The 12,609-nt window shown below is 33.0% G+C and overlaps 1 protein-coding gene across 2 annotated transcripts in view; it reads left to right on the top strand.

Moving 5' to 3' along the window:
• The first annotated feature begins 274 nt into the window (after positions 1 to 274).
• LOC140435499 (cilia- and flagella-associated protein 251-like) overlaps positions 275 to 12,609 on the top strand; it is a 38,682-nt gene continuing 26,347 nt past the window's right edge. Inside the window, exons 1-7 of one of the 2 annotated variants that reach the window (XM_072524234.1) lie at positions 275 to 691; positions 1,110 to 1,256; positions 3,905 to 4,023; positions 5,182 to 5,342; positions 7,653 to 7,765; positions 10,295 to 10,554; positions 12,101 to 12,261. In XM_072524234.1, coding sequence (XP_072380335.1) covers positions 437 to 691; positions 1,110 to 1,256; positions 3,905 to 4,023; positions 5,182 to 5,342; positions 7,653 to 7,765; positions 10,295 to 10,554; positions 12,101 to 12,261 — 1,216 coding nt within the window. In that variant the 5' untranslated portion in view covers positions 275 to 436. The remainder of the gene's footprint in view (positions 692 to 1,109; positions 1,257 to 3,904; positions 4,024 to 5,181; positions 5,343 to 7,652; positions 7,766 to 10,294; positions 10,555 to 12,100; positions 12,262 to 12,609) is intronic. The other variant, XR_011950167.1, reaches the window with a different exon arrangement.

Below are 12,609 nucleotides of genomic sequence, written 5' to 3' on the forward strand. Positions count from 1 at the left end.
AAGAAAGACTAATTACTATTACAAGATGAAGGGGAACTTCTGTAAACTGGTAAAATAAAAAAAAAACCTCGATGAAGTTCAGCAAGGACTGAAAAGATACAGCGAGCGAGGAAAATCGGAGCAGCATTGAGGCAAAGACTTACTCCAAAAGAAACTAAAAAGCAGGCACCAAAGTCTATGCAACAGCTACAAAATTGATGTAGTCTATATATACTGTACAATATACAATGTACCGTCTTCTTATAAGAAATCCCTGAATTATTGTGAGCAGCAATACTGGAAAGTCACGCTGAAAACTTTTTATATGTTGTTTTTAGTCATTAGTATGTTTTAAAATTGTCAAAAACTACTGTCATATAATTATTTGACAATTTATTATTAATTTTACCATTTATCAATACGAATCATAAATATAAACCAACTAAACTAACTCAAAATGTCTGACGAAAGCATTTCAAACAAAGAAGATACTGAAAACCTGTTATACATTGCCAGAAAGCTTCAAATTGGCGACGATTCTTATGGCGAAGGTCATCCCTATATGCGAGAGTCTGTGAACTCTGAAGGATCTGTTTCGACATCGGTAGAAAATCTCACAGCGTCTCAGATGGAGCTATTGGACTCTTTGGATCATAGTTTAGGACCACAGATTTTTAATGATTCCAGAATTATGGCAAAGACTCAACCATTTGTAAATATGTTTACCTAATATCATTATTATCATCAATGTTCACTAGTCTATACAGCTATACGTATTTCTTAATGTCTGATTTAAGTTAATCGAGTTTTATAGTCTTCTGCTTTAGCTTTTGCTACTGATACATTAGCTTCATTTTTGACGAATTTTTAAAATCTGTGTCTGGCCTATTTTCTTGCAGTCTTTACCTTTTCTACTGCCAAATCTCTTTGTTTTCAAATTCGTCTTGAGGGTTTTTAAAGTATTTAATTATCTCTAATAATAGGATATATTTTTATAAATTGTATTAAGACTTCCTTTCATATTCCAGCTCATTTTTTCTACTATTTTTGTCCTGCGTAAACCTTCTTTTTATCCTTTAATATACACCATTTGATTTTTTTGTTTTTCTTCGATATTTATCATTTTTCAGGAAATTATATGGTCTTATGGAATGAACTGGAAAGTAAACATTGTTAATCTTACTAAACAAGGCAGGAACGAAGTATTTTATGCCAGCTCTAATGTTCCAATAATATATAATTATTGTAATCAAACTTTGGTCCATTTAGGGTGTCATGTAAGTATCTCTACTTTGGTGTTAAACCGTTTCTAAGTTAGTCGGCTAAGGTGTGATGTTTAGATTATATAAGGTAAATATTATGTTTTAAACAAAGAATGTTTTTCATGTTATATAATAAACTTTTTCAACTTATATAATAAATTTTAAGAATTAATTAAACATCAAAGTCGAGACATGACACATTAGAGCAGTGTTTCCCAACGTTTTTGTGCCATGTTCCACCTTTTTGTGTTTGCTGGGGGTTTAAAAATCTTCTAAAGACATGTGTTGGATTCAGAGTAAAAGAATACGCCCGAATGCATTTTCCCTCTTGGAAGTCGTGCCCTCGGGTGCATCCATGATGCCCTGCCTACCAACTACAACCAACCATCAGAAACACAAGCGCGGGTATTGTCTTATTTAGACCGTCCTAACACGCATGCGTTGCTTCCTTCTCTTCTGTTTTTCGCTTTAGCGTTTATGCCTTTCCCTTTCTAGGACCTCCTTCCTTTTTATTATTCTAGTTATTGCCATCAGGATTTCTTTGTATTTATTTTTTCCTCTTACCGCCACTTCCATTGTGTTATTTGCCTGAACTTCTCCCACCTTTTCGTATAGCTCCGCCCTCTCGTTCGTGGACCTTTTGCAACGGAACGCACCGTGTCGTTAACCCCGCACTCAGCGCAGTTGTCTTTTTGCTTCCCTATCCTTACCAGGTAGTATCTGACAGAGCAGTGCCGTACGTGATTGCTCTTTCTCTCACTAGTAGGTGAATTCTTACACACAGTCTTAACATTCTTAGGAGGAATGGTTGAAAATCTGGGTTCAAAATGGTTTGGAAGATTATGCCAAAATATTTTTTCATGCGTTTCCTCTCTTTTTTTTGGTACTTTCTTCTACATTTACACCTTTATGGTCTGGCTTTTCATTATTCATCATTTTTATTGTTTTTCTTACCTTCACGTTCTTGAAGTTTCTTGATTATTTATCTCATTTTCAGATTCAACGATTTCGAAATCTGATTCTTCAGAATCGCTGTCAGAAGGATATCGATCAATAGATTCACTATCTGTATTCGCTATGTACAAGTTTCGAAGCGCGACATCTAGTGGCATAAATCAGCGAAGGTGTTAGCACTATTAATATTTTAGTCTTTATATTAGCTGCAAATAAAGTGACTTTAAAACTTGTTTATTTAATACAATAATTATTTTAATATATATAAATAATTAGCTTGGAAAGAAGTTTGAATTAATTTTTAACTGTAAAAATTCGCAAGTATATTTTTTTACGTTTAGATTTCATAATTTGACATTTAAAATTGAGGTTATGAGGTTATTAAAAGGTAAACATTGTATGTAGTAAAGAAAATTAATTATTAAATTCCAGTATTACTATGAATATGGATGCAATAATAATAACTGAATTCCAGAAAATAAATCATAAAATACCTTTTCAAACAAATACCATATCCACTGTAAAATACAAATAATAATTGCGTACCATATCAATATTTTGGAGCGACATTAACGCCCGATTTCATAATGACAACCTAAAGCACTTCTTCTTCTTCTTCAAGTGCCCTGTCCGTTGCGAACGTTGGCTATTAACATGGCAATTCTGATCTTGTTTGCGGCGCTTCTGAATAGTTCTACCGATGTGAGCCCGAACCACTTCCTCAGATTTTGGAGCCACGAGTGTCTTCTCCTGCCTGGCCCAGTAGACGGTACTTATCGTGTCTCAATATGTGGCCTAGATATTCAAGCTTAAAGCACACTTTAACTAATGTTCATTTTAGACTAAATTGAACAAACTTGAACCAACATGATTATAATTGAGATTTACATTTTAAAGTGAATTTTATATTAATGAAACTTACACTTAAAGTGAACTTAAATTTAATGTTCACGTCAAACTTGTTACGAAATCGGGCGTAAGAATGCAGAATTTGGGTTATGTCACTTACTTCTGCTTTATTATGATATAAATTCACTTTTCTCGTTGCATTAAATTGTGCTTAGAAGTTGGAAACCGATAGAACTTGAATTTACTATTTTTTGTGGTATTTTTACAATTAATTTAACACAGCATTTGCGAAATCCCATTTTCCTTTAATAATTACTTATGAAATATGCTAACAAAGTTACAAGATTTCACCGCTGCAAGTGCACTATCGTTTTTCGTATCCCCTCCAAGTACTTGCACACAGCGCATAGTTTGGATCTACAGAATTATCACTATTGGCAAATGGATCTTCATCTAATTCTGAATTAAAATCAAAACACAAATCATGGTTCGCAAAGCTGAAAACCATGATTTTTGACATATCAACTTTTGGCAAATAGCCACAGGAGATAAAATACCACTATGTTTAATTTCAATGTAAAATTTGGCTTCATTTACCCAACAGAATTTATTAAATTTCCGATGAGACGTATTGTCCCAAGCGGGTCGAAAAGGTTAATAAGACTTCAGACATTACAATTTAACGTTTATTTAATGTACTTTTAAATGTATGTGTAAAAAACGCCTGTTTATATTTAAAAGTTGACGGATCTTTAAAAGTTTTACAATTTATTACTAGTATTGAATGATAATAACAAAAAACATGCTGACAAGTTAGTATTTGCGATTATTTCCTAAAAGCAATTAATTTGTATTTTTAGCATAATTCAATAACATCTATATCAGCGGATGACCAAGGAAGATGGTTGGTAACAGCTGCTGCCAAAGAAGGTTTTGTGCATATCTGGGATTGGGAAAGGAAGACTGAAAGCGAAAAGCTGTAAGTATATATACATCACTGCTACCAAAAACATGAAAAATGTGACAATTATAGAATTATAAATCTTGTAAACCGCCTACTTTTTAATGTAACTCACAGTAGCACCTACAAAAACTGTGATGGACATTTGGATTGGATTTTGTGATGATTTGGGTACACGAGAAAAGTCCTATTTATTACTCAGTTTCTATTTTCAAAGATACAGAGGCGTTAAATGTGATGTTTATATAATAATTTATAAATTACGAAAAGTAATTCGACTTTACTTGTCCGCCAATATTTAGATCAACATGTTACATGGCATTGGATTAGGAAAAGAGACAGCATCGAATGGCCTTTTTGCTCACCAGATTTGTATTCCCTAGATTTCTTTTCTAGGGATACCTAAAAAGTAAACTCTATAATGCCGATGAATCACTTCGGATCACCGCGAATACTGAGAATGTTTCGACTAAAAGATTTATCATTGTATGGACGCCGCTGGAGATAATCAGTTTCAACATTTGGTCAACTAAGAAATAAGTAATTAGCTGAAAATATTAATTTTAAAATGTATCTTTTTTAATAAATCAAATAAAGTATTGGATCGAGTTTAAAAAATTAAAGAAAAATATAAGAAATTGCAATGGCTCTAGAACGATATTTTATTTGACCCCATTGCAATTAAAAAATGTTAGGGTGATTTTTACTCTGGCTTAGGGATCAAAGTAAAATAATTGAAAATACCGAAAAATATGTCCTCCTTTAATAAAAATCGACGTGTGGTTGGGTTTTTCAAAAATGTTGTCGCAATATCTGGATAAAGTATTTCTACCGTCTTTGTAATCAGGTATTGTCCAATTAAATTATTTATATATATATATATATATATATATATATATATATATATATACATAAATATATATATATATACATATATATATATATATATATATATATATATATATATATATATATATATATATATATATATATATACTGGTATTTAGGCGCCACGCCCTGCCGGTAGGGATCTATGGAGGAGTATCACCGAGCCGCAAGCCCTTATCTCTTGACGTACTGCTCCACCATAGGCCGATCAGACACCAGCATGTTCTATTCTAAGCCGCAAATTCAGAATTCTTTACATTTATTAATAAAACACGCTTTATATTTTAGAATACCGGTGTGGTCAATGTTCGCCGTCTATGGAAACCGTGGGATATATATGACAAAGATAAGTCCAAGTGCCAGATATTTAATTACAATAGGATTTCTTAAAGAAGATACTTATTCGGTAGATATGTGGCTTTGGACTTTGGGGAATGATGTTCCTGAAGGTAACATAAACGTTTTTTTTATTATAACTAATCAATTAACATTCAGTTTGTATTTTAGATTTCTCTATCAATACAGTCCACTCCATAGTGTTTCTCTAACAGCTTTTAACATCTGCAATTTAAGCAGCATTAACTGGAACTCCAGTTGTTCGTCTTTTTGGTGTAAATGAAGATAATGTTATACCTTTTTTTAAAAGTCTTCGAGCGTTGCTAATATCGGATTTATAAAACTCTTCACCGGAGACCAATACAGATTTGCGAAAACGTGTAATAATAAATCTTTTACATTTTGTTATTTGGAAATGAAAGTTTTGGGTGTTTTTCAGAGCAGCCTTTGCCATATCTTTAAAATCTAATATGGATATATTTGAAACAACGCACGTTGTTGCAGTTTCTTCAAAAACTTTCACATATTCATCTGGAGATATAATGGTCTCCATCTTTTTTAATTTTTTTTCTATAACCCCAAACACCCTGTCAGGGGGAAGATACGAATGTCCCGTTACTGGAAATATCAACTCTATCTCCGAGAATATCAATTCTCCGGTACGATGATAACGATGAAATACTTATTCGGCCTTTCTTTATCAAAAGTATTTTTTAAAATGTACTTCTGCATACGGGTATAATTTGTGCTTCACAAGTTCTAACAAAATGTGTAAATGATAATAATCGTTCATTACCGCGTCCATTCACAATACGTTTTCGTTGAATTGGAATTGCCTTGCAATATTTAAAAATGAAACTGTCTTGATAAGTTTTCGTTTCTTGTGCATAAAAAACATCATGGAATTGAGTATGCCTTGGAATTATCTCTTCTGACAATGATGAGGCAGAGTATTTGTTAGAAAAAATTTATAATTATATTTGAAACCGGAGAGATACCGTTATTAAATCATAAGGTTTGTTCCGAGTAATGGTTACGAGTATGAGCAGTAACACATTTTTCGTTACTGAGCATACTCGTAACCATTCAAGAACGGTATTTGTGACGAGTTGGAACAAACCTATTGTAGATAATATTTTAAACGAGATTTTTTTGTTGTGTATTTTATAACTCATCAAACAAAAGATAAAAACAAATATCTGTTTACATTGATTTAGTATTATCCCTAAATTGGTCTAATGTTTTAATGCATTAAGTTTCGCGTATAAAATAATTTTGAGTACAGCCCTGCTTTTAGTATACAGTTGTAAGATGAAAAGTTTCTTACCTTTGTCTTTGCAATTTTACACGTGTTGTATCTTCCTGTCGGTTTGTTCTTTTTCTACTTTGGTTTGGCGTTGTTTCCTCTATTTCAATATCCATATTTCAGTAATATTAACTTAATTTTACAACAGAAAATTAGAAAAAATCCTCCGCGTGGTCGTTAATCGACAACAAGTCCATATAACTGATTCAGAAAGAATGGTATAGTCACGTGATCAACTCCCGTGTACCGAGTTACTATTGGTCGAAATGGAATTGCCCAATATTGAAACTGAAATTGTCAGGATTTGACTAAATTTGAACATCACACTGATTTTTATAGGTAATTTGTAAGCGTTAATATGGATTTGACCCGGTATTAAATATTACTATTCTGAAGACTCGTTTTCAAGGTTTTTACCCACCATAAAAGTACATTTTCTTATCTTAATTTTTGGATTTGACCAATTTTGACTCCAGGGTACAGATATTCTCTCTTTCTCTCTCTCTCTCTCTCTGTATATATATATATATATATATATATATATATATATATATATATATATATATATATATATATATATATATATATATAATATGGCTGATATAATACAGCCTTGTCTTACACCAGCTGTTAGTCTAAAATTTTGGAAAGGACATTGTTAACTTTTACTTTTCCAAAACTATTTTCATCAAGGCTTTTAAGTAGATGAACTAGATGTTTTGGAAATCCCTTATTTTCCAAGATCAACCATAAATAAGTTCAAGCAGTCGACGAAGCATAAATCAGTTCTCACATTAAATTCATATGCCTTTTCTATTATTTATGAGAAATTTAAAATGTACACTTTCGTTCCCAACTGTATTTAAAGTAAAAACCAATTTCTGCGTGTGGGCCTTTTACAGTACTTAGAGGGAAAGTAGCGAATTTTTCCGTGAATAGCTATGTAAATGTTTAAAGAAACTGACTAAACGATTTTTTCCACTCTATAAGTATTATGAATACCTAACTGGAACTTCTCTAACTAACTCTCACACGATATCAAATAAAGTTTAGATAAAAATTAACAATGAGTCTAAAACTTTCAGAGATGTGTGTAAATCCGTAATTTTTGTTTTAGATTCATATAAAGTTCCTAATGTTCATGGATCTCCCGTTCAAATTTGTTTTAATCCTAACATTGAAGAGCACATTATGATCGTTTTTTCGAAGCAGATATTTTTATTACAATGGGTATGTAATACACATTTTACTAATACTATTATATTTAAATAAAATCGCATTTATTTTTTTTTCATACTTTTATAGTAGGTAATACTTTTAGCTGTTCTTTACCATTTGGATTCAGCAACGATTTTCCGCTTTGTCATTTATTTAAATCCAACAGGTTTCCGGCGTGAACCTCTTCGATTATCACTGCGCCGAGCTTTCGACATCCCCATCCATTTTATCAGAAAACAGTCATTGTTGTTCAAAATGAAAACCACCATTCCTAAACGCTCTTGCCTTGCGTCGTATTTCTGATGTGGCTACTTTCAACCTCAGTTCTGCCCTTATAATGTCAGCTGCTTCGATAATCCTTTCCATTAAATGAGCTCTAGTTCGGATTGCAACTTGATAAACAAGTTCTTTGAATCTGCCCCAGATGTGGTAGTCACACTATTCGTAAAACAGGGAGGTAGTACGCTTAGATAATTTTTAAACGTGAAATAGACGGTACGGTTAAATCGGGTGATCAGGCCGGCCAATTGAAATCACCGAAACGAGAGATTAAGCGACCCAGAAATGCTTCCTTTGGAATATCGGTTGTGGCTTGAGTAGCGTTCGCCGTTGCACCGTCGTGTTGGAACTACATATTCACCAGTTCCAATTCATTCAATTGAGGAAGAAAAAATTCAGTAATCATGACTCTGCAGTGCATGCCGTCGTTTGGCCTGGAGCATTCTAAAAAAAATGGCCTGATGACTCCTCCAGCGTAAACAGTACACCACGAGTAACTTTGAGCGGGTATAATGGCTCTTCATTGAGATTCATTCATGATAATTTTCAAAGAAAAATCGTCCTTCTCTTTTCAGTCCATTCAAGCCGAGTGGCAAAATGCCGCAGTTGTATCGGACTGTCAGGAAATCTAAAAAGAAATTCACACTGCGTCAACACAACCCACGAATTGTTGCGCAAAAAAATGGAAACTATTATTCCGCTTTCTTGTGGAGTAAACCGATTCATGGTTCGATTTGTATTCTGCGTTTCTTTACTTTACAAATGTCAAAGCTGAATTGACATTTGACGCCATTTTTAAAAGTTATATCGTGTTTCAATGGGGTGAATACTTTTACCTCACTTAATACAACCAATAAAATTGCAGTGAATGTCGAGGGTTACTGATAACAGTTATGTTGCAGAATATGAACAACGTGACTGTGAAAGCGATTTAGAAATTTAGACTTTTTTATTAAATTTATTTATTGTATCACAAGATACATTACAGTCCATCTAATTTACTTACCGTTTCATGTCATTATCATTGACAGAGATCGAAGTTGACATGGTTGCCAAAGTATAAAAAAATCCTGAATCCATTTTAAATCAAATAGGTCACATAATTGTATAATATTGAATCAAAGAAGCTACCATCTCTTTACAACGACTATTTAAATTCTTACGTGACATTTTTGAAATAAAACACACTAATTTTGTTCTAAAAAGAACAGATTTTATTAAATAGGTAAAAATAAGAGGTAGTCACTTTAAAATTCTAAATAATAAAGTACAAAAAGTGTCAACAACGCAACTGTCAAATAAGTGTTACCAATTTATGCCAAAATACTTTCGTTCGATTACAGTTACAGTGTGTTTCGAACAAAAATGTTCTTCATAAAAACTCTTTATAATGCATTTATTCAAATTAAATGAAACATATTATTGTGTATTTCTTTAAGTTAACATTAATAGAAATCTTTAAATATTATTTCAACACGTATATAATGAAATATGTCTAATGGCTGTAATGCCAGTGTACTCGGCAAAGTGATTCTGAAAAAGAACACACCTACCGCCTAAATATTTCGTGTTGGTATCATGTGACCTCACGGGCTATAACGCGGATGACGTGCAACGGTAAGTAAATTAGATAAAGTATATATTGTTAGTTGTAATATTTTTTATTAAACAAGCATTTTATATTAATATTTTTGAAATATATACCAACGGTTTTAATTGATTTTCTTGAAGTATTACTATTTTTGACTTAACTGAAGGCGCATCTGATCACCGTATCTGCAACATAGATCCAGAGCTTTGCGTTTTCAAATTATTTTTTAACGTACTATAAATACCTTGTTGTTACCTCCTGTATATTGAACAAGTCAAGAACGTTAGCACTTTTTATATACGAGTACCTAATAATAATAATAGTCTCCCGTTTTATACCGCTGTTGCGGCTTTGGGAGTATAGCAGGGTAGTCTGCTATATCTAGGGCCTACGGTATACAGGGAAGGTAACATGGCCAGTGCTACGCTTCAACCGTCTATTATTACCCCTGGTTTTACCCAAGGTACTCATTTTTATTCAGGCTGAGTCGACCTGGGGCCTATAGACTTTTTTTCAATGTCTAGATGTTCTTGCCGGCGGTAGGATTCGAACTCCGGACCACCGGCTTGCGAGGCAAGCATCCTACCGCTTGCGCTACGCAGACCCATAAGAGTACCTATTAACATTAATTCATTCATGCATTAAGGTTATTTATTTATACTACTTTGTAGGATAACGAAAAACAAAAATTCTCTTGTATAGTAACCCCAACATTAATGCATAAGAATAAAATAGGATATTTGACAGGTGGAACTTACGCTGATTCATGTCATGAATGTTATACCAGTAGTAACAAAGGCTGTATAACCATATTCCGTAATACTTTATACGCTAAACGATTCGAAGAAGGAGAATTGGACAATTCGAAAATATTCATTGGTTCGAGCAAAGTCTCCACGGTAGCACTTGAATGTTGTACTACTGTTGATGGGTAAGTCAACTGAACTATTTTTATATTACGTATTAGGGTGGCGTATAATAAAAAACCAGTATTATTATATATCGATTTACAACGTTCTTCAACGCCTTCTGAGTTTCAATGTTCACCTTTATCTCTCATTCCTGGTCTTTTTTCTCCCTGTTTGCATTTTATGACTTATTTTGGGATTCTACTCCTGTTCATGCAAAGAAAACGAAAAATAAAGAAGACAGAATAAGTGATGCGACAAAACGGTTGATGGAAAAGAGACGAACATTTCTAAGAGAAGTAAAGCGAAACACCGATGGTTTCAAAGAATTGAATAAACAAACAAAGAAGGGAGTAAAGAAAGATTTAAGGATCTACAATGAAAACAAGGTAGAAAAATAATAGAAAAGAACCGAGGCCTGAATTGCATAAGATCAAACTTAGGAACGCCTATAATAATCTCAATGAAGGATAAAGATAGAAAATAAATAAGAAAAGAACGAAATCCTAAAAGTTACTCAAACATTTTACCGTGATTTATTTTCCTCAAACAAAAGCCCAGACAACACTGCAAAGGAAGATCTTAAGAAAAAGATAACGAACGAATGTCAACTCAGAAATACTCCCTAACATAGAATTCTTCGAAATAAAACAAGCTATGGCACAACCAAAGAACAATAAGGCTCCGGGCCCAGATAGAAAACTTGTAGAAATGTTGAAGGAGGGGAGTGAAATTATTCTCGAAGAATTGAAAATTTTTTTCAACGAATGTCTTCACAGAGGAGAAGGACAATACTTCTCTTCAAAAAAGGAGATAGGGGAGATCTGAAGAACTATAGACCAATCTCCCTGCTGTCCTAAATGTACAAACTGTTTATGAGAGTAATAACTAACAAGTTAACGTCGAAGCATGATAGCTATCAACCGGTAGAGCAGGCAGGATTCCGAAAGGGTTACAGTACAGCGGATCATCTCCTTACAGTCAGAACGATAATAGAGAAAGCCAATGAATATCACTTGAACTTATACATTGGCTTCGTTGATTATGAAAAGGCATTCGACTCCATAGATCTTTGAGCAATAGAGAGAGCTATGAACAACTGCAGGATAGACTCCCGTTACAAAATGCTTATACATAATATTTACAAGAAAGCTACAATGAAAATACAAATACATGCGAAAACCAAAGCTATACCAATCAACAGAGGAGTTCGCCAGAAAATGGTTGTGATTTGTGACGTATTATTCTAGATCTAGATTTTTCTATGCTCAATATAATAGTCTCTTTAATTACTATTCTAATAATAATTATTATAGCTCATAACAATTTGTTTTGGAATAGTTGCATGATCGCTAGGTTGAATTTTGAACAAATACCCCACATATATTCCATATCCGACAATCACATTAAATTACAGAGATTATTTAATTTATTCTGAAAAAATTTGACAAAAAAATTGATAAAAATTAAAAACTTTTATAAATCCATACTATCAGAAATGAAAATATTGAGGAGTAAAGTTACTTTTTGTACATACTGTACATAACTTATCAATGATTATATTTTTAGATTAATTGTCACTGGAAACGCAAGAGGAGAAATATATTTTTTTAATAAACGAGTAGAAATTTTGTACTGGCTACGAGATTTCAATTTGGGAGCAATCGTTTCGATCAGCTTCAACTTGAATCCTAAATTAAAAATTCAAGATCTTAATAAATATTTTATAAGTTAGTATGATTTCTATAGTTTGATACGAAATTTAATATTTATTTCAGCGATAATAATGACCACACTATATTAAAGTTTTAAAATGATATTTAATTTTGTTTTGAGGGTGGGGGGGGGCGTGGTGATGACCCACGTGAGCCTCCTTATATCCGCCACCGATCAAGCTACCAGTATAGTGAAAGAATCAGCGGACCAAATATATGAAATATGAGAGTCTACGTATTATTTTTCCTTGTTTACTTTATTTGTTTACTCCTGGTTTACTTGTGTTCCATGAAAAGCTAATACGTGGATGGTAACACACTGCGGAGCCCCTCATGATGGCAGGAAGAAAGCTAGTGAAACCT

The sequence above is a fragment of the Diabrotica undecimpunctata genome, chromosome 3, assembly GCF_040954645.1.
Source record: "Diabrotica undecimpunctata isolate CICGRU chromosome 3, icDiaUnde3, whole genome shotgun sequence".
NCBI classification, from domain to species: Eukaryota; Metazoa; Arthropoda; class Insecta; order Coleoptera; family Chrysomelidae; genus Diabrotica; species Diabrotica undecimpunctata.